The 19582-nt window shown below is 44.0% G+C and overlaps 1 protein-coding gene and 1 pseudogene across 1 annotated transcript; one reads left to right on the plus strand and one right to left on the minus strand.

The window, feature by feature from the left end:
• Positions 1-3242: 3242 nt before the first annotated feature.
• On the minus strand, positions 3243-3720 carry LOC129076608 (peptidyl-prolyl cis-trans isomerase A-like; annotated as a pseudogene).
• Positions 3721-17179: 13459 nt separating this feature from the next.
• LOC129076609 (olfactory receptor 2V2-like) lies at positions 17180-18178 on the plus strand. The gene has a single exon (XM_054580732.1). The coding sequence runs from the start codon at positions 17237-17239 to the stop codon at positions 18176-18178; it is 942 nt and encodes a 313-aa protein (XP_054436707.1). The 5' UTR covers positions 17180-17236.
• Positions 18179-19582: the final 1404 nt, after the last annotated feature.

The raw sequence follows: 19582 nt of genomic DNA on the forward strand, positions 1-19582 counted from the left end.
ACTTCTTGCCAGCCCCTTTTGCCTGTAAGGTTTCGTTTGAGAAATCAGCTGATAGTTTTATGGGAACTCCTTTGTAGGTAACTGTCTCCTTTTCTCTTGCTGCTTTTAAGATTCTCCCCTTATCTTTAATCTTGGGTAATGTAATTATGATGTGCCTTGGTGTGTACTTCCTTGGGTCCAACTTCTCTGGGACTCTGAGCTTCCTGGACCTCCTGGATGTCTATTCCCTTAGCCAGATTGGGGAAGTTCTCCTTCATTATTTTTTCAAATAAGCTTTCAATTTCTTGCTCTTCCTCTTCTCCTTCTGGCACCTCTATGATTTGAATATTGGAACATTTAAAGTTGTCCCAGAGGTTCCTTAGCCTCTCCTCATTTTTTTGAAGTCTTGTTTCTCTATTCTGTTTTGGTTGAATGTTTATCTCTTCCTTCTGCTCCAAATTGTTCATTTGAGACCCGGTTTCCTTCCCTTTACTGTTGGTTCCCTGTATATTTTTCTTTATTTCACTTTGCATAGCCTTTATTTTTCCTCTATTTTGCAACCATACTCAACTATTTCTGTGAGCATCCTGATTACCAATGTTTTGAACTGTGCATCTGATAGGCTGTCTATCTCTTCGTCGCTTAGTTCTTTTTTTTTTGGAGTTTTGATCTGTTCTTTCATTTGGGCCATATTTCTTTGTCTTCGTGCACCTGTTACATTATAAGGGGCGGAGGCTTAGATATTTGCCAGGGCAGGGCAACCCAGGTCACTGAGTTTTGGCACTGTCTGTAGCGGGGGGCCAGAGAGGGAAAAATGCTGCTTGCCCACCAGCTCTTGTTGGCTTTCAGTCACTTCTCCACTTCTCCCTGTACCCACAAGCCAATTGGGCCCTTCTGGTGCTGATTCCCAAGTGAGTTTATGTACATTTTAGGACCCTGTGAGATCAAAACAAACTCTCCTGTGAGGCTGGGAGTTTCTCTCACTGCCACACCCCCACAGGTTTTTACAGCCAGAGGTTTTGAGGCTTTCTTTTCCTGCATTGGAACTTCGTGTTGCATGGTCTGTCTCACTTGCCTGTTGTTCCTCCTGGTTTATCTGCACATGAACATGGGACTGCCAGCCTTGGTCTCACCCACCCAGTCCTCCAGCTGCTCCCTTGCTGCATGTCCTCTCCACTCCTCCTACCAATGTGGATGAATATTTCTTCTTTAACTCCTTGGTTGTCAGACTTTCATACAGTTGATTTTCTGGCAGTTCTGCTTATTTTTTGTTTTCCCTCCCTACCTCCCATTTCTGTCAGTTTCTTCTTTCTTTCAATGTCGCTGGTCATATTTTCCTTGCGGGCTTGCTTTGCTGATTAGGTTCCACCTATAGGTGAGATAATATGGTATTTGTCTTTTATCACCTGGTGTATTTCATTTAGCATAATGCTCTCCAGTTCCATTCATGCTGTTGCAAAGGGTAGTAGCTCTTTTTTTCTTTCCTCTGTGTTGTAGTCCATTGTGTAAATGTACCATAGTTTTTTGATCCACTCATTTACTGATGACCACTTAGCTTGTTTTCAGCACTTTGCTATTATAAATTGTGCTGCTATGAACACTGGGGTGCACAGGTTTTTGAATTGGTGTTATGGGATTCTTAGGGTATAATCCCAGCAGTGGAATTGCTGTGTCAAAAGGCAGTTTCATTTTTAGCTTTTTAGGAAATTCCAAACTGTTTTCCACAGTGGCTGCAGCAGTCTGCATTCCCACCACAGTGTACTAGGGTTCCCTTTTCTCCACAACCTCGCCAGCACCCATTGTTTGTTGATTTATTTATGATGGCCATTCCGATGGGTGTGAAGTGGTATCTCAATGTGGTTTTAATTTGCATTTCTTTGATGGCTAGTGATGAAGAGCAACCTTTCATAACTATGGGCCCTGTGTATGTCCTCCTTGGAGAAGTGTCTGTTCAGGTTCTTTGCCCATTGTTTAAATTGGATTGTTTGTTTTCCTTGAATGTAGTCGTGTGAGTTTTTTATATATTTTTGAGATCAAACCCTTGTCTGAGTTATCATTGGCAAATATATTTTCCTATATGGCTGGCTCCCTTTTCATTTTGCTGATATTTTCTTTAGCGGTACAGAAGTTTCTTATTTCGATGAAGTCCATTTGTTTATGTTTTCCTTTATGTCCCTTGCTCTAGGGTATATATCAGTGAAAGTATTACTGCATGGGATATCTAAGAGTTTCCTGCCTATGTTCTCCTCTAGGACTTTTATGGTGTTGTGACTTATATTTAAGTCTTTTATCCATCTTGAGTTTATTTTTGTATATGGTGTGTTTATATTTTTTGAAAAATACCATTGAGATTGATATAGGAAATGCATTTTATCTGCATATTGTTTTAGGTAATAGAGTCATTTGAATATGTTGATTCTTCCAATCAATGAATGTGGAATATCTTTTCATTTCTTCATGGTTTTTTTCAATTTCTTTCAATAATGGCTTGTAGTTTTTGGTCCTTCACCTACTTTGTAAGTTTATGCCTGAGTATTTTATTCTTTCTGTTGCAACTGCAATGGAATTGCTTTCTTTTTCATTTTTTTCTTATATTTCACAGTTAGTATAATGGAATACAATGGATTTTTGTACATTGATTTTGTATCCTGAAACTTTATTACATTTTGTTGTTTCTAATACTTTGTTTTGGTGGAGTATTTAGGGTTTTCTATATATAGAATCATGTCATCTGCAAAAAAGTGACAATTATGCTTCCTCATTCCTAATTTGGATGCCTTTCTTTCTTTTACCTGATTGCTTTGGACTTCCAGTACTATGTTGATTAACAGTGGTGAGACCGGGCATGCTTGTCTTGTTCCTGATCTTAGATGAAAAGCTTTCAGTTTTTCACTATTGAATATGATATAAGTTGAGGCTTTGTCATGTATGGCCTTGAATAAGTTGATGTAGTTTCCCTCTATATCCATTTTATTGTGTGTGTTTAGTCATAAGTGGATATTGTATCTTGTCAAATGCTTTTTCTGCATTTATTGATATGATCATATAATTTTTAGTTTTTGTTTAGTTTTTATTTAATAATCATAAACTTAATTCTGCAATCCAGCTAAACTTGGAGGGAGTAAGGAAAACATGGAACCCAATGAACTGTGGCAAGAACATGAAGATTATAGAACATTCAAAGCAGGTGTGGGTGAAGGGGTGCTCCCCTGAGCTATAGAAGGAGTGGTCTGGTGGTTAAGATAAAACACAAGTCAAATTTATTAGAGTTGTCCACAGTCTGTAATGGTGACCTTCTTGCTAGTCTTGCCATTCCTGGACCCATAGCGCTCCATGGCTGTCACAACACCCATGCCGTCTTTCCCCTGGCTGAAGACCACGTGCTTGCCATCCAGGCACTCAGTCTTGTCCAGTGCAGATGAAAAACTGGGAACCGTTTGTATTGGGTCCAGCATTTGCCATGGACAAGATGCCAGGACCTGTGTGCTTCAGGATGAAATTCTCATCATCAAATTTCTCCACGTAGATGGACTTGCCCCCTGTGCCATTGTGGTGTGTGAAGTCACTCCCCTGGCACATCAATCCCGGAATAATTCTGTGAAAGCAGGAACCTTTATAACCAAATCCTTTCTCCCCAGTGCTCAGAGCATGAAAGTTTTCTGTCTTTGGAACTTTGTTTGCAAACAGCTCAAAGGAGATGCAGCCCAATGGCTCATCCTCAGCAGTGATGTTGAAGAACATGGCGGCAGGGGTTGACCATGGTGGGGTGCTGGAAGATCTGAGGTGGCTTTGGTGTCTGCAAGGCCTAATTTTTATTTTTTTATTTTGTTAATTTTTCATGCCTGAACCATCCTCGCACCCATGGAATAAACCATACTTGATTGTGATGTATTACCTTTTTAATGCATTGTTGTATTTAGTTTGCTAATATTTTATTTAGAATTTTGCATCTATATCATAAGTGATATTGGTTTACAACTTCTTTTCTGTGTTGTCCTTGCCAGGTTTGGGTATCAGGATAATGTTGGCTTCATAAAGTGAGTTAGAAAGTACGGCTTCTTCTTCAATTTTTTGGAAGAGTTTGAAAAAAATTGATATTAGATCTTCTTTGAATGTTTGGTAGAATTCATTAAAGAAGCCATCAGGCCGTGGACTTTTATTTTTTGGAAGATGTTTGATGACTGTTTCAATTTCCTTACTCTTGATCAGTCTGTTTAGATTTTCCAGTTCTTCATGTCTCTGACTAGGAAGTTTATATATTTTTAAGAACTTTCCCATTTCTTCTAGACCATTAAATTTGATAGTAATTTGTATTTCTGTGGTGTCCATTATGACTTCTCCTCTTTCATTTCTGATTTTATTTGAATCTTTTTTTTCTCTTTTCTTAGTGAGTCTAGCCAGAGGTCTGTCAGTTTTATTTATCTTTTCAAAGAACCAGCTCTTTGTTGCATTAATTTTTTCTATTGCTTTCTGTTGTCTATTTCATTTAATTCTGCTGTAGTTTTTATTATTTCCATTCTTATTTGTTTTAATTGTGATGTGTCTTTTCTTGTGGGTCCCTTGAGGTACGTCTTGTTTGGGACTTTCTATGCTTTCTGAACTTATATGTCTGTTTCCTTCACCAGGCTAGAAAAGTTTTCAGTCATTATTTCTTCAAATAGGTTTTCTGTCCTTTTCTCTCTCTTTTCTCTTTCTGGGGCCTCTATAATTCAAATATTAGTATGTTTGATGTTGTTACAGAAGTACCTTAAATTATCCTCATTTAAGAAAAAAATTTTTTTGGTCATTGCTATTGGGTGGTTTCTAGTGTTGTAGTTTGCTAATTCATTCTTCTGCACCATCTACTCTGCTGTTAATCCCCTCTAATATATTTATTTCATTCCAGTTTTGGTATTTTTCAGTTCTGATTTATTCTCTTCTTTGTTGAAGTTTTCCCAGGGTTCATTCATTTTTCTCCTAACTTTGGGGAACATGTTTGTGACTATTACTTTGAATTAATTATCTGGTGGATGCCTCATCTCCATTTTTTTTTAGTTCCTTTTCTGGAGTTTTTATCTTGTCATTCTGTTTTGAAAATATTCTTTTGCCTCCTTATTTTGCCTATCTCTCTGTGTTATTTTATGAATTAGCTACCCATCTTTGTCCTGAAATAGTGGGCTTGTATGAAGGTGTCTTGTGGGGCCAAGTAGTACAATTCTTTCGGTCACCGGAGTCAGGTGTGCAAAGGGTGTCCCATATGTAGGTTGCATGTACCCACCTGTTGCAGTTGGGCCTCCATTGCTCCATGCACACTGGGATGGGGTTGGTCTCCAACTCCACCGTCTGTGAGGCCCAGCGTGACTGATGGGGGTGTATTCATGTGTGGGGCTGGCCTATGACACAGCTGTTTTGACTGCATTCTCTTCTGATATATTTTATAGTCTTTTCTATATTTCTCACCCTTTTTCTATATGTGCTTCAGCTTGAATTTTTCTTACTGGTACTGCTTTTATTTTCAGCTATATCTAATTTGCAGGTAAATCCATGTATTGGGTTTATAATTTTAGTTTGTACATTTCTTCATTCTAAGTTTTCAAATTGACATTTTTTTATTCATTCCAATTCTCTAGTAAAGTATTCCATTGTGCTGTTTTTAATTTAAACATATAAATAACAGTTATTTCAAAGTCTATTTGTGATAACATTAATGCTTGAATCTCTCTATATATCTGCTTTCATTGCTTATTATAATTTTTGATTATTTGGACCTAGCTTCTGGCATTCTTGTTAATTTGAAAAACTGTAGAAATAAATAGAAGTTCATTGTAGTTCTGAAAAGGTAATCTGCATTTAGTGGATAGAGAGGTTAGCAGGCCATTGTGATATCGCTTAGGGTTGAGGTTTTTTGAAGCTTCTCTCAGCCTGTGTGAGAGCAGGTCTACGTTCAGCTCTTCATTGCTTCTAGGCTGTGTCCATTCCAGAATTTTAACTAAAAGTCTAGGTAGATTTTTGAGAGGAGAAGTGTTTCTTTTCTTTTTAAAAAATATTTATTTATTTTTAGAGAGAGGAGAAGGGAAGGAGAAAGAGAAGGAGAGAGACATTGATTGGTTGCCTCACACACACACCCCAACCAGGGCTGAACCCGCAGCCCAGGCACGTGCTCTGACTGGGAATTAAACAAAAGACTTTTTACTTTACAGAACATCGACTGACTGTGCTATCAGTCAGGGCAAGAGGAGTTTCTTCATTGCTGAGCCCTCATATTTATTTTTGCATCTCCAGCACAGCAGACTACTAAAATTATCAACTTTTTAATCTGTTTTATGCTGAGTTTCTCATGCTCTGAACCTCCTACCACTTATTAATCAACTGATGCCTCAAGGGAAAAAGTGCACATACAGTGAGTTCACCTTAGCATACTTTCCTTTCTCCACAATTCTGGCTCTTCAGTCGTAGCTGTCTTCATGTTTTTCTGATGTGTTCTGGGTTTTAAAAATTTTTGTCCATGTTTTCTAGTTTTCTGAAAATAGGATGCTTCATGATAGAACAATTTTCTGTTTGACTGAATTTTGCTTAATTATGTAAAGCATTTATTTGATTCCAAAGTTGAAAGTATCATTCATGTCCATTATGGAATAGATGTTTGTCCCCTCACCACCCAAATTCATGTGTTGAAACTCTGATACCCAGTGTGACTATATTTGTAGTAAGAAAGTAATTAAGGTAAAAAGTTTTTAAGGGTAGAGCCCTTATCTGATAGCATTAGTGTCCTCCAAAGGAAAGCTCACTCTTTCTTCTCTCTCTCTACACACGCTCAGAGGAAAGGTAATAGGGAGAGAAAGTGGTTGTTAGTAAGGCAGGAAGAGAGACCACTCAGAAACCAAACCCTGCCGCACACTTGATGTTGGACTTTCCAGCCTTCAGAACTAAGAAAATTAATTTTTGTTGTTTAAGCCACATAGTCTATGGTATTTTGTCATGGCTGCCTGTGAAAACTAATACAAGTCCATCACTCAAAGATCACTAAAAACACAACTGATGTCAAACAGAGTTGGGGGTTGCATTTCTGCAAGGATTGATGTGTTCAATGTGTAGGTTAACAGAAAACCTTATGGTAACAAGATAGAAGTTACCTTGTACAACAAGTTCAACAACCCTATCACATACTCTTCTTACACCTTCCTATTAAACACCCCTTTGTTCCCCAAGCTGCAGCAAGAATTAATAAACCCAACTCTGTTCAGCTACAGCGGCACTTCCATTCTCTGCTCCTTGAATGAGGGGATTCAAAAGCTCCCTTCTTGAGTGCACCTCTGAAAGGGGGACTAGCTGGATGGAGGATCCCAGACTAGACATTCATGGGTCTGAGTCCATAGGGTCCAGCCAAGTGAGAAGTCTCCAGGCAGAGCCTGGTGTGTGTGTGTGTTTTCTAAGGAACGTGTGGATGGACACCAATGTGGGACTGGCGCTTGGAGACAAGCTGGAGCAGATCATGTTGACAAGAGTGGATCGCAGTGCAGCAGCAGTCCAGGGTCAAGGTAACAAGACTGAATGTTTGTCAAGTCAATGCTTGGTAAGTTACCATCTCAAGACTTCTTGGAAAAAATCCTTTTTTCATAGTGATCTGTGTGAAGGGCTGAAAGTAAAATTCCAGGGACAAGAAACGAGAGTGTCACAATCACCTGGGGAGTGTTTACCCAGGCCAGGGAATTGCAGAGTTCTCAGAGAGTGGGAAGGACACACAACAACATGCAGAGATGATACACGGTAGATGATAGATACATGATAGATACATACATATATAGATACATAGATACATGGATGCATAAATAGACAAGTACCTAGGTGGGTAGGTGATCGATAGACAGATAAATCACATCCTGGACTTTAGACTAATCAATACAGAGGACATTGATGTACAGACTTCAACAGATTGCCCCATTACCTAGCATTCCTGATTTCTTTCCTCCAAGTCTACAAAACAAAAGAATAAGAAAGATCCATATGTATCATGAGAGGAGCAAAAGAAAGAGTGAAAGAACAGATTACTCCCCTCTTCCCTTTAGTGAGTCCCCAAAACAATCAGGCCTGAGCTATGCAGAGGCAGTAGGTGAGATTTTGAATTAGGTAAGAGATTTAAGTTGTGCTGGATGAGGTTGGATAGCAACCAACCTGAATGTTGGTCTTGATTAGCTAAGTGGGAATGTGGTCTACCTGGAGCTGAGCAGAGAACTCTGGGATCAACCTGCCCTTCAGCAGGAGGTAAAGAGGGAGACTCCAGATGCTGAAGCGGTATGGCTCGAAGTAGAGCTGTTTCCTGGCTGTACGCAATCTATGAGTAGTTCCACATAGTCACTGTGTAGGTTGTATAAATAGCAATATGCCAGATTTCATATGGCAGCCTGAAGGAGCTCATATAGGCTGTGGATAGGAAGGTGAGAATAATAACAATGAACTTTAGATGGGTGTTTATAGAATGAAGTATGTTTCACACACACACACAAAAAAAAGCAGGCAAGGTAAGTTCCAACAGGAGAATAACATGACCAGAATGTGAAGGTGGCAACTAACTTCAAGTACTGACAGGAAACAGGAGATCAGTGAGTTGTTGAGGGTGAGCGGAGAAGGAGGCTGTAGCAAAGAATGTGAGATGGTTGTAGAAAATTTCTTCAAAAGCTGCCTTGGTACACCTGAACCGGTGCGGCAGGAGGCCTCCCTCTCCCCGTTCCCTCCTCTTTGCCTCCCCGGGTCTTCCCACCTCTCCTTGGGTCCCCCCCTCTCAGCACTGTGATCTACTCCCTCCTGTGTGGGCACCAGCCTCCAGTGAAAGTCCCCAAATGAAAACCAGTCAAATAAAACTAAAAAACTAGAAGGAAAAGATAAATTGGTTATTTGGCCATCTGGTTCCCAGTGAATATGTCATTTTGAAAACTGACCTGCTTCTATAGTAATAAACCAAAAATAGAGTGATTATAAAATTATTGTCCAACTTGGGACACTCTTGAGAGTGAAAGGAAGTGCTCTCCGTGGTTACGGGGGGAGAGCGGACGCAAGGCCTGTGCACCAGACGGCCCGCAGCATGCCAGGGAGGATGCTGATCACAGAGGAGCGGGGGCAGGGTGTGGGGGACACCCAGCACCCCTGCCACCATCTGACCCTCGTGAAGGTGGGAGCTCTGTTTCCCTCCCTCTGGGTCATAAACTCCTGGGGTCCAGGGCGGGGTCTGGGCCCCACTTTGAATCCAGCACATGTCACCTTGCGCTCTGCTTATCCTAGGCCCTCAGTAGGTGCGGGCTGACCGCCGGGGGCAGGTAAAGAACAGGTGTGGGCGGTGGAGTGTGGAGGGAGCCAATGGAGCAGTCACAAGTGGAGACCCCACGATGGCCCAGGGGGTGACTGGGGAAATGTGGAATGTGTCTGTGTGGGGACACAGCCCCAGAAACCTGTCCCCCTCCCTGAGCCCTGGCTGCCCTGTGGCCCTCCCCTGACCAGGTTTCCTCACACAGTCTCCATGGGGCCTGCTTCTGGTCCTGTCCCTGAGGTCCCTTTTGGAGTCTCTCTAATTGTCATCTTGGGAGCTCCTGCTTCAGGGCTGAAGTCTGTGGGCTCCCCCTGGGAGGGGACAGCTTTACCCTCCTCACTGCAGCTCTGCGTTAAGTGCCTCACTGGGCAGGGGGAGACAGGTCTGCAAGCCGAGCTGAGCGGCAGCCCGTGGCGGTGGACAGGCACCAGAGGGTGCAAGGGATGCGCAGGCCCTAGCTCGGGGCCCACCTGCCCACCACCATCCCCTCGACTGAGTCCCCGTTCTCCCTCCTCCTTTTGCTGAGCCCCAAGGGTCTAAACTAGAGAGTCCACAGAAAGGTGGGGAGGTAAGTCGGGGCTGAGGGAAGAGGTCAGAGCTGGAGAGGCGTCTCCCCGTCCCCTCTGTCCCCTCTGACCCAGTGAGTGAGGGACGACAGAGTGGTTTTCATCCCAGAAACTCCTCCACAGGGGAGCTGCGGGGTCGTTCTCCCTCCAGAGCACACGGCCTAAGGTGAGTGAGCGTCATTTTCCCGCCACCCCCTTGTCTCTTCCCTGCAGTTCCTGTTACTGATTTCTGGTTTATGTCTTCATTTCTATTTTTATTCATCAGCATTTCTTCTTCCTCCTAATGCCTGCCCCCTTCAGTGCTTCTTTGGTGGGGTTGCGTATGTACTTTCTAGTGTTATGTCTGTCCTCACTCCTTTCCTAGTCCTCTTCCTTTGATCTACTTCCATCTCTCCTTCTTTCCTTAATGTCTCCCTGACCTTTTCCCTTCCGCCTTCCCTTTGTCTGGAATGGGGGCTCGGTGGCGGGGTTCCGGGGTGAGGTGTGGCTGACAACGGGAAGACCAGGGATGAATGTGGAGAGATGAAAGGGAGAGAAAGGAGGGCTGACGCAGAACATAGAGTCACCTCGTCCCTGAAAGAGTATTCTCGAGATGAGATGGCTTCTTCTTTTATGGTGTCATTTCTAGGAAGAAAAATAAAGCCATTAACTAACCCAGAAAAAGGAATAAAGTTAGAGAGCAGGAAAACTGACCATGTGAGATGCTAGAAAGACTTCCTAGGTTGTTTTGAGTGTTACACTTAATCATTCCCCAATATCTGCTGAGAACAGCATATATGCTGGCACTGTCCTAGGAGCTGAGGTCCCACTGTGAGCAAATATGGCATCGGGGAACACAGGTCCTAGTTGAAAAAGGACAAGTAAAACATATGTATGTAAATAAAATGTAGCATGCCTAATTCATTAAGTGTTATGAGAAACATAAAGTAGGAAAGGAATGGGAGGAAAGAAGGGTTTCAAGTTTAAATAGGTATTGAGGAAGCCTGGCTGAGGGGATGGGATACTGTGAAGCTTATCAGGGAAGAGCCTTCTGTGGGCAGGTTAGAGTAGGTGTGAAGCTCCCCCAACCCCCACCGCCCTAGCGTCCGCCTGCTGGGTGGGAAAAGGAGTAGGAAGCAGGTAGTACCTGAGCCAAGGGAATGCAGGGAACACAGAGTGAAAGGAGGTCTGGGAGGTGATGGAAGGCTGGTCAAGACAGTCTGGCTTTATTATTGAAGCATTTTTAGTTTAATTTTTTTAATCCTCATTTGAGGATATGTTTATTGATTTTAGAGAGAGAGGAAAGAAGGGAGAGACAGAGAAATATCAGTTGGTTGCCTCCTGTATGTGCTCCAACCAGGGATCGAACCCACAACCTAAGTATGTTCCTGACCTGGAATCAAACTCGCAACATTTTGGTGTATGAAATAATGCTCAACCAACTGAGCCACCCAGCCAGGCTCAGCTTCTGTTTTTGAGGACATGGGTTCACGCTAGCACTATGTAGCAAATAAACTGGGGTCGAGGGGAGGAATCGGAAGGCAAGCTCAGTTAGAGGCCATTGCCACCATATAGGAGTGCCGTAATGACACTGTGGCCACGTGGGAGCGGGCGGGAGTGAGAAGTCGTCTGAGGTGGACATATTTTGGAGGAAGAGCTAGCACGGGTGTCTCTGGGACGTGAGAGAAAAGAAGATTTGAGATGAACCATGTGTTGTGTGCTGGGCAACTGAACAGATCTGCCCTTAATTAAGCCAGGAAAAAAAGCTAAAAGAGGTATTTCTCCAGGGGAAACCAAGGCTGAAATTGGCCACTTTAGGTGGAACAAGCCCCATAGCCACCCAAGTGAAAATCTTGAGTGCACAGTGGGTATAAGAGCATAGTTCAAGGGAGCCCTCCAGGATAGGGAGAGAAATGTCACTAAGCAGCCATATAGCATTATAGTACAAGGTGGGGGCAGAGAAGAAGGTGTAAGGTACACCTCCTTGCAGGTGTGTGCAGCCAGATGCCTCTGCCCACAGCAGGTAAGACTGACTGTCTCCCGCGCAGGAGGAGGAATTTCCGCTGTGAGGTCTGGGAGACTTTATTTGCTCAGTTGGTTGGTTGAGTCTCGATTTGGCCAAGACGGTTTGAAGGCTGGAAAACCAGCGATTTGCTCCCGCAGACGGCCCCTCCCACCGCTGCCCTCACACCACAGCTGCCTGTGATTAGCTGCAGGGACACAACTTCCAGGGCTGGGGCCTGCTCCCTGTTGCGGACCTGGGCAGGCCCATCCTAGTTTAGGAAATTCCCTGTGTCTTTCCACAGAAAGCATGTCCTGTGAGGTCTCCTCATTTCCACTTTGCAGGGAGATAAGGGAGACATGAATACACCCCAAACAAAGGTTTTCTAGATGTGACTATCATTCATTTGTTGAGAACATTCTTGTCTGTTGTAAATACCTGAAGATATTTTCTTAACACTATCACTCATTGTCCAACATAAGAAGGAGTCCAACAGTGAACTCCTATTTGAATCATGAACAAGTTCTGCAATGAACAAGTCCAGGCCATTGGAGCTCAGAAATTGAGGTTGCAACTGCATGTTAATTAATGATTCATTATTTTATTTAGTCTACACATGTCTGTGTAGGAACCTGGGGCATTTGAGAGAAGCCTTCCATGACACCAGGAGATCTGAAGTCGGAGGGAGCCCTGCAGGTACCTGGGGGAGGACTGAGCCATTGCGAGGGAAGGGTAAAGGTCCTGAGGTAGGATTGTGTCTGGCCTGCTCCTGTAACTGAGCACCGGAGGGAGAAGAGAGGTAGACGCCCTGTCGCAGCCCTGGGTGTGGGGAGGGCAGCCACAGTGCTGGGCCACTTGTGGCCTTGCATGGCTTGGGGGCCTTGTAAGGACTTGGCCTTGCCCTGAGTGCGGGAGGAACCAATGGCATAGTTTGAGCACAAGAGTTACATCTACCTTGAACTTCAGATGGGGCTAACCCTCCTGCTGCTGGGTGAAGAAGCAGGGAGCCCCGTCACAGGCTGCTGGGACCTGTAATTACACCCATGGCGAGTGCTCTCAGGTCATGGAATGTGAGGAAGGAGGCCACAGGGAAAGGGACCACTTGGAGTAGGGTCAGTTGGGGGCCCCTTCATGACAGAAGCAGGTTTGAACTGAGCCTGAGAGACAATGGCATTATGACAAAAGGAGTCTGGAGGAAGATATACTGGGAGAATAGAACAGCATGAGCAAAACCAAAAGGGGCAAACGGAAGTCCTATCTGCCGAGCTGCAGAGGTCAGTTCAGGTGGAGCGTAGGGCTTATTTAGATGAAGGGAGAGCGGACCATTCTGGGGCATCGATCGGTTAGAGGTGGAGCTCTGCTCAGTTTCGAGCAGTTCAGTGACCCACAGAGGGACACTCCGTGAGGTGCGTACACATGCGGTGCCCAGGGAGGCGCCCGGGCAGGGCCATCGCATGGCTGCTGGCGCAGTGGTGATGCTCTGTACATAGTGGCAACTCCGAGGCTGTTGTAAGAAGCAGGAATCTCCGTAACAGGCGAAGAGGCAGAACCAGGAGACTGTTTGATACAGATCACAGGGAGTATCCCAGCAGGTCATTTTGAACGTGAATGGTTGGAACAGTAAAGTATTATTTTAAAAAAAAATAACATGGAAATAGGAAATATTGCTTTCCTGGTATATGCGTATAAGAATTGCTCTTTCCTGTTTGGGGTGTCAGGAGGACATATGATTATATATATTCCTCAGGGAGTTGGAAATTTGGGGCCGGTGCTCGGCCTGGCAAGGGGTGTTAGGATGTGATAGAGATTCTGGAGTTATTTGGAGACAGGAGGGCGGATGGAGTCTCTGGTGTGTCCGCCTCAGCCTCCTGACCATCACTGCGAGGCCTTTCCCCGAGTGTCACAGGGTCGGAAATTGTAACTTCCATCTAGTTTTGGGGGGCTCTGTTTATACTAAACAACTCACAAGATAGGAATTTAATAACCGTAAGTGATAAAGTATTCATCTGTGATTTTAAAAGATGCACTGAGACATATTAAAATTTTTAAGAGTTTATATGAGCAAAAATAAATTCTAATCAGGCTACATCAAACTGAAAGTGATTAGGAGAGCTCCACAGACCAGGAAAAAGACTTTTACAGAGAAAAGGCAGAAGATAAGCAAGAAAATTATTTAACTGGCTCTATATAAACCTTTGACTTACTTGGAAATCCTAGTTGCTGTTTGTGCTTTGACATCTTGGTTTTGAGACATTTACAGGCTTAGGTTTGGGTTTGCTTTGTAGGCTACTAAGGTGTTGCAGCCAGTCAGCCTAATGGCCTCCTTGTTTAATTAACAGTAATGAGCGCTCTGTATCTGACAGGAAACCTGCTCTGTGTTGAGCAAAAGGACCTCTGGTTTTTAAGAGTCCGTATTACAGGTCAGAAGGCTGCTGGGTGAGCCAAGAATCAGAGAAAAGGGAAATGGAAACACCGCAGATTTCTTCAAAATAAGGTTGCTTGCCCTTCTAAGGATATTTTTGCCCCACAACAGCCTCGGCACCACCTGAACTGACCTCTGCAGCTCGGCAGATAGGACTTCCGTTTGCCCCTTTTGGTTTTGCTCATGCTGTTCTATTCTCCCAGTATATCTTCCTCCAGACTCCTTTTGTCATAATGCCATTGTCTCTCAGGCTCAGTTCAAACCTGCTTCTGTCATGAAGGGGCCCCCAACTGACCCTACTCCAAGTGGTCCCTTTCCCTGTGGCCTCCTTCCTCACATTCCATGACCTGAGAGCACTCGCCATGGGTGTAATTACAGGTCCCAGCAGCCTGTGACGGGGCTCCCTGCTTCTTCACCCATAGCTTAAGCAGTCAGAACTTAGATTCCAAAAGCGGCTTCTCGAGTCGTGTTCCCACATTTGCTAACCATGTAACTTTGGATGATGCAGCCAACTTCTCAGAGCCTCGATCTCCTCATCTGTAAAAGATGGTCTACTTTAATAATCTCACTGTGCCTTCTTTATGGTTGACTGTAAGGCCAAATTAAAAACAGATGCAAACGTCATATTATTTTAACTGATTGAATTTTGCCTGGCACTAGGCCTGGCAGAGAGCCCTGCCTCTTCTCAGCTGACAAACTCCACATCTTTGATTCATTGTTTTCTAGGCAGCTTGCAAAATGCTGTTTTTCTTATATGTAAAATTGTCACAGGTGGGCACAGATAACCAGGTTCTTGGTGATCGTGGACAAAAAATTGAACCGAACACACAGAGTTTATAGCAGAAAGCGAGGAAAAGCAGATTTATTAAGCCACACAGAACATGGGAACAGGCCAGCTCGGAGCAGAGTGGAACAGAGAAGAAAGGAGAAGAGCCAAACAGCAGCAGCAGCAGCAAGCAGCAGGGGCAGCTGGAGCAGGGCAAAAAAAAAAGGCGTTGGGGGACTTTGATTCCTTAGAGTGGGCCTTCCTTTCCTTGATTGGCTACTGGGAAGAGGGTCCCACAATGCTAATTCATTATAATGAAGCAAGGGTCAGGTAGCATCTTCTGCGCAGGGGCAGTCCTGATTCACTAGGATTCAATGCTTCTGCAGATGCAGAAACTACCAGACTTAGGACAGGGTCTCCGCCCTTTATCCATGTTCTTTATCTCCTGGGGCACCTCTGGAGTTTCCTCCTTGCTGACTATCTCCTGCCTCAAAATCAGTCTCTGGTCCCCTTTTATATAACATATTTAGAAAAAATCCTTGACCAAAATCAAGAAACACTTTTCATTGACATGCTCCAAATAAGTTAATTGAAAAATTTATAAGACAAATAATAAATGTTTCATTAGAAAGTCAGAAGGAAGATATTAGAAAAATTTTTATAAAGAAAGCTCTTTGGCCCTGGTCAGTGTAGAGCATTTTCTCATGGACCTAAAGGTCACAGGTTTGATTCCCGGTTAGGGCACATACTTAGGCTGTGGGAGCGTGTGCAAGAGACAACGAATTGATTTTTCTCTCTTGCATCAATGTTTCCCTCTCCCTCTCTCCCTCCCTCCCTTCCCTGCTTCCTCCCTTCCTCTCTCTCTAAAATTAATAGGCATGTCCTGGGGTGAGGATTTAAAAAAAAACAACTCTTGTTTCTATTAAAGATAACTTAGTAAGCAGGTATTACTTGTATATGTTTATCAGCCAACATCTACTGAGTTTCTGTCCTGGTTTTTTTGTTTTGTTCTGAAAATAAAAACTTCTTTTTCAAGCTTACAAGACAGTTCCTATTACATATAACATTATGGTCAAAGACTCTACAGCAACAAATACCTGTAGTCATGTAAATATATCAAATTCAGTCAATGCCTTTTCCTGCTAAATGAAGCACATGTAACCCTAAGGGTCAAGTTACAGGCAGGAGTCATCCCTAATGGGCTGGCTCTGTCAGTGCATCAGGACCCAGCCAGTGAGCCTTGCTTGCTAGAGCAGCCTGCCTCAGAGGAGGGGAAGCAGCAGAGGGCCTGCTGTGTCCTGGGGGTATTTTAAAAGCAGCCATATAATTGAAGACCACACTACTCTTGAGGATTGAATACCAAATCATTGCTTCTCCCTCTTAAGCCTGCATCTTTTTTGTCAACCTTAACATAAGTGACAGCATTGGCACCCAGTTGTGACTGTTCCTTCTCATGTGAGGCACTAGAAAGCATTTCTTCATCTACATTATAAATATAACAGAGTGGCTAGCTGGATAGAACTCTCAGAACATAGGGAAATATGTGCACTAAAGAGCAGCTCACGCTTCATTTCCTTCCCTTCTCTTTCTATAATACACATAGGTGGTCTCTTGACTGAACTCTCCAGTCCTGTTGTAGGTAGTTTACCAAATCTATGGGATATCATAAAAGACTCACTATCATATAATAAAGCGAAGACTGTGCTTGCAGAAAGGTCTTATCACATAAAATAGCTCAGTTTCTACTCTTCTTGGTAAGATTATTCACCAATAAAGATACATAGATCGGTCTACGAACTACCAGGGTTCCACTGCTGAATCAGAGGTATATGAAGTGGGACCCTGGTCATGACCCAAAGTTTATGTTGTTGAGGACTCATGAGTGACAAACCAAACAGCTGGCTGAAGGTGTGCGTGTGGAGGTCAATGAGAAATGCCAGTCAGGCCATGGGCGGTGTGGCTCAGTTGGCTGGAGCATTGTCTCACAAAGTGAAAGGTTGCCATCTCGATTTCCATCAGGGCACATGCGAGGGTTTGGATTCAGCCCGTGATCACAGCGTGTTCAAGAGGCAACCAATCCATGTTCCTCTCTCACATCAATGTTTCTCTCCCTCTCTTTCTGCCTCCCTTCCCCTTCTCTAAAAATAAATACATAAAATCTTTTTTAAAATAGAACTGCCAGTCAATCCAACATTTTTGTTCATGTTCTCAGGAGCCCAGGAACAACTACAGAGCCACGGGGATGTGGTTGAATGAGTCCTCCTCAGACGACTTTATCCTCTTGGGCATCTTTTCCCACGGCCCAGCTGACCGTGCTCTCTTCTCTGTGGTCATGGTGGTGTTCTCAGCGGCCCTCTGTGGAAACGTCCTCCTCCTCGCCCTCATCGGCATAGATCCTCGACTTCACACCCCCATGTACTTCTTCCTCAGTCAGCTCTCCCTCATGGACCTCATGCTGGTCTGTACCAATGTGCCGAAGATGGCGGCCAGCTTCCTGTCTGGCAGGAAGGCCATCTCTTTTGTGGGCTGCGGCGTACAAATCGGCCTTTTCGTCTCTCTCGTGGGATCGGAGGGGCTTCTGCTGGGGCTCATGGCTTATGACCGCTATGTAGCCATTTGCCACCCGCTGCACTATTCTGTCCGCATGAGTCAGAGGGTGTGTCTCCAGATCGCTGGTAGCTCCTGGGCCTTCGGGATACTAGATGGTTTGATCCAGATGGTGGTAGTGATGACCTTCCCCTACTGTGGCTCAAGGGTTGTGGACCATTTCTTCTGTGAAATGCTATCCCTATTGAAGCTCACATGTGTAGACACAACCCTTTTTGAGAATGTGATATTTTTTTGCTGTGTCTTCATGCTGCTCCTTCCCTTCTCCATCATCGTGGCCTCCTACGTTCGCATCCTGGGAACTGTGCTCCATATGCGCTCTGCTCGGGCTGGTAAAAGGGGTCTGGCCACCTGTTCCTCCCACTTGGCAGCTGTCTCCCTCTTCTACGGGGCAGCCATGTTCATCTACCTGAGGCCTAGGCGCTACCGGGTCCCAAGTCATGACAAAGTGGTCTCGATCTTCTACACGGTCCTTACCCCTATGCTCAACCCCCTCATTTATAGCTTAAGGAACCGGGACGTGATGGGGGCCCTGAGGAAGGGGCTGGCCCGCTGCAGGAGTGGCAGCCAACAGTGAAGGGCCAGGGCTTCCTGCACCTGGTGCTACTACCTCTTGGTTACATAACGTTGGTAACTCACTCACTGTTTGTCTGTTTCCTTATGAATTAATGGGAATAATGACACCAGGCCTGCCTCACAGGGACACTCCTAGGGATCACTACATGGAACTCCAAAGGCGCATGGAGAAGCTACACATTGTTATTGTCACTGATCACCATTTATAGAGTCCTTGAAATGAATTCACTCTACTTTTAACTCTTTTTTTAATGACTATTTTACTGAGTGCTTCCTAAGTGTGGGGCTCTATCCTGGTCCCTTTACATACCTCTATACTATTTAATTAATGATTCAGCATCAAAATCATGGATATCTTAAATAAAAACTTTCTAGAAAGCAGAAATTGTCTTTATAATTCTCCCTAGCTAGGTCCTAGCTCTCTCCTATAATCTTCTATAATGGACACTTTATAAAGCTTCTTCTAAGAAATAAAAATATGTCCCGACCATTTACAAGTTACCTCTGCAATGGCCATCATAAACAGATCCACAAACAACAGGTGCTGGCGAGGCTGTGGAGAAAAGGGAACCCTAGACCACTGTTGGTGGGAATGCAGACTGGTGCAGCCACTATGGAAAGCAGTGTGGAATTTCCTCAGAAAGCTGAAAATGGAACTGCCTTTTGATCCAGTGATTCCCCTGCTGGGACTATACCCTGAGAACACCAAAACGCCAATACAAAAGAACCTATGCACCCCAATGTTCATAGCAGCACAATTTACAATAGCCAAGTGTTGGAAGCAACCTAATTGCCCATCAGTAGATGATTGGATCAAAAATTATGGTACATATACACAATGGAATACTATGCAGCAGAAAGAAAAAAAGAACTACTAAACTTCACGACAGCATGGATGGAACTGGAGAGCACCATGCTAAGCGAAATAAGCCAGGGGCGAAAGACAAATACCATATGATCTCACCTATAAGCGGAACCTAACCAACAATGCAAAGATGCAAGGAAAATATGACCAGCAACACTGAAAGGAAAAGAAATCAACAGAGACAAGAGGGAAGGGGGGGGCAGGGAAAGGGAAGGGAAGGGGAAAGTCAAGGAACATATAGCAAGGACTCATGGACAAAACCAAAGTGGAGGAGCTGAGGGAAGGAAGGAGGGAGGGGGCAAGGGAAAGAGGTGGGGGGGAGGCAGAGACAAATGTATTTAAAAAGTAAATAAATTTAAAAAAAAATAAAAACAAGTTACCTCTGCAGAGGTAATGCCTTCTTATTGGCATATTATCGGTACCTGGCCCTGTGCCTTATAAGTAGAGGTTGTTCAGTGAAAGCTTTATTAAGTGAATGGAAGAGAAAGCATCGAATGCGGTAAAATATGAAAAACATTTTTCAAGCACTGTGTGTGTTCC

This window comes from Pteronotus mesoamericanus, unplaced genomic scaffold (assembly GCF_021234165.1).
Source record: "Pteronotus mesoamericanus isolate MK-2021 breed Mesoamerican mustached bat unplaced genomic scaffold, CSHL_Meso_final contig_613, whole genome shotgun sequence".
Taxonomy (NCBI): Eukaryota; Metazoa; Chordata; class Mammalia; order Chiroptera; family Mormoopidae; genus Pteronotus; species Pteronotus mesoamericanus.

Coding starts and splice junctions, on each gene's coding strand:
- LOC129076609 (XM_054580732.1), top strand. CDS start 17,237: ATGTGGTTGAATGAGTCCTCCTCAGACGACTTTATCCTCTTGGGCATC.